We start from the raw sequence: 2708 nt of genomic DNA, 5'->3' as shown, positions 1-2708 counted from the left end.
TCGGGTCCGCTATGTTCTGTTCGGCTTTTTCTCTCCGTTTGATAAGAGCCGTATTTCCCTTTCTACATATGAAATTCTTCACCTCCTCGTTACTTTCCATTTAAGCTGCTGCTCATTGGGTGAAACATATGGCGCATGCGTCTTCTTAATTCTGCATCAGTAAATCTGTGATCGATACCGTGGTCTATGTGAGAAAGCCGTGAACGTGCACTTATCCCAGCTATCTACACCTGGCTTGACATAGCTTCACGTGTTCATCCTGGCTCGGCAACCGATTAAGCCGCGATGAGCAGATCACACTAAGTCAAGCTGCGCTTTTTCATTTATCCTGGATATCTTTATTCTACTTTCGTGCAACAGGCCCCTGGTCCTCCATACATGGCAACCTTGTCAGAAAGACCTTCTGCCATTTATGCCATCAAAATATGTCTTGTATGTAATTGAATGTCAGTAGGAACTAATTGTGTTTGTTATTTCGGTTTACCTAATTATTTTAAGGTACTTTTACCCGTCTGGATATATAATAACAAGGTTCATACGTACTGAAGCACAAGTTGACGATATTTTCAAAACGGCCAATCACCGCCAAACAAGAGCTAAAGAAGAAGGTCATAGTCCCGCCCATTTTGTCTTAGGCGGAAGTAATAGTGGTCTCCCTATGTGGTCTCCTCATAGACAGTCTCCTTCATTCAGAATCTGAGCAGGACACAATGGCATTAAGAGCTGCATTAAGAAAAAAGTGCGGCTTGTCAGGTATGTAATGTGTATGCACCTATCATTCTAACAGAATGCCTCAAATGTTATAAATTGCCGTTTTACCTGCGCCTGTTTGGGTTGTTACTGTTAGCAGTGTTAGCTAGTTGTGTTAGCTGTTCTCTACAGAAACTGGAACAAAGGTCACAGGACACCTTTAGCTGCCAATGGATACACGACGGACATAATAAACCTAAGTTTACGTCAGCTTGTGGACCTTAACATTATCAATGCGTGTCAGGTTCATTTGAATATTTATATGATATATTTAAAGAACAACGCGTTAAAGAGTCATTCCAGCTATTTCACTGCCTGGTTGAATACTAGTTTCTGATTTGTCATTCACGGCATTTCTACGACCTGTGTCTATTTTATTTCTGTCTTAAGTCCCGCCCACACCGGAGGGGAAAATAAGCAGAGCTCTCCATTGACTTTGTATTGCGTGAAGGTGCCTCCTTGTCAGTTGTCGTCTAGCAAGTAACAGAATAAATGCCTTGAATCTGCCCAATCTAACCAACGTTCTACGAAATTATCCGAAATAATTATTTCAAACACTGTTCTATTTATGTTTCTATAAGACATTACAAATTTAACACAAATACAGTGTACTTGAAAGAAACAATACATTAGTTTTTGCAGAAAGACATTATGGAATAGAATTATCATTAATGTTTCTTAACAATGAACAATATGGCAGATGTCGGGTTTTTCCTGCTTTGGACATACACTACATATGATTACTGTAATAATATCCCATAGAGCTGCTCCTAAAGTACTGGGTCTTTTTGTTAAAAGCTTGATACATATACATGCCAAAGACAAGAAGATATTTTGTGTGTGTGTGTGTGTGTGTGTAGGTCTTCTTTCCCAACGGTCCTCCTGCAGCAGTCATGGCAGAGTTTGTGTGTCTCCCGTCCTTGTTGCTCAGCAGAGGAACAACTCCACCTCCCCCATGATCGATGTGGAATTTGACCAAAGCACAGGTAAACATTTTGCTAAAAGATCAGTATGTATCTCCTGTATGTGTCTAAGTGCTGGAGCCAATTTCTTTTTTTCTTTTAGCCTGTGTTCATATTATCAGTGCTCATATTATGCTTTTTGGCTTTTTCCCTTTCCTTTATAGTGTTACATATCTTTTTTTGTGCATGTAATAGGTTTACAAAGTGAAAAAGCCCAAAGGGACTTACCGTCTCCAACAAAAAACACTGTTCACTATCTGCTCTCTAACTTCACTAACAGCTCTGTTGTAGTCCAGCCTTTACTTCAGTGACAAACGTGCGTCACTTTGTAACACACGGTATAATGCTTGCCTAGCTGCTAGCGTGGCACGCCTTTATACTCTGCAGCTGACTGGCTAGTAGTCCTAACCCTAGCTACTGAGCATGTGCGACTCCCAACAAAAATGGAACAGAAGTGCGATGCCTCACTCTGTAGCTAAAACGGAGAGCTCAACACACAGGTTGAAAAGAGGAGCTGCAGCAATGTACAGTCCAACAAATACATGGTGTTTTTTTGAAAATTAAACCATGTAAACCTTTTCTAATATAACCTTTAAATGCAATTATGAACCTGGAAATGAGCAAACTATGAGCACTTTAACACAAGGCAGCTCTCTTTACACTACTACATTATGGTTGAAAAACAAATATCTTCTTTTGCGCCTCATGTCCTCACCACTCTGGCCTTTCAGAGCCCCTAAAATGGAGAATTTTGGAAACACTGCTGCCCTGGTTTTGGTTTGAAAAGGGGTTGCTTTGTAGTCTGGGCAAGCTTAAACGAAGAGCTTCAGGAAACTCTATTGATGACATTGAAAGGCAGAGTAATGTTGGTTTCTGTTTACACCAGGATGCACATACCAAGTGTGTGTGACTGGTCATGTTATACACTCACCGGCCACTTTATTAGGTACACCTGTCCAACTGCTCGTTAACACTTAATTTCTAAGCAGCCAATCA

At 40.6% G+C, this 2708-nt stretch overlaps 1 protein-coding gene across 3 annotated transcripts in view; it reads left to right on the top strand.

Annotated features, from left to right (window-relative positions):
* The first annotated feature begins 623 nt into the window (after window positions 1–623).
* eci1 (enoyl-CoA delta isomerase 1) overlaps window positions 624–2708 on the top strand; it is an 18042-nt gene continuing 15957 nt past the window's right edge. For 2 of the 3 annotated variants that reach the window (XM_034893720.1, XM_034893721.1), the window contains exons 1-2: window positions 711–753; window positions 1611–1736. In XM_034893720.1, the coding sequence (XP_034749611.1) occupies window positions 711–753; window positions 1611–1736 (169 nt within the window). Of the gene's footprint in view, window positions 754–1610; window positions 1737–2708 lie in introns of all 3 variants that reach the window. The other variant, XM_034893719.1, reaches the window with a different exon arrangement.

This window comes from Etheostoma cragini, chromosome 15 (assembly GCF_013103735.1).
Source record: "Etheostoma cragini isolate CJK2018 chromosome 15, CSU_Ecrag_1.0, whole genome shotgun sequence".
NCBI lineage: Eukaryota > Metazoa > Chordata > Actinopteri > Perciformes > Percidae > Etheostoma > Etheostoma cragini.
Note: the sequence above shows the minus strand (reverse complement) of the source record. Positions and strands in the feature narration are given on the sequence as shown.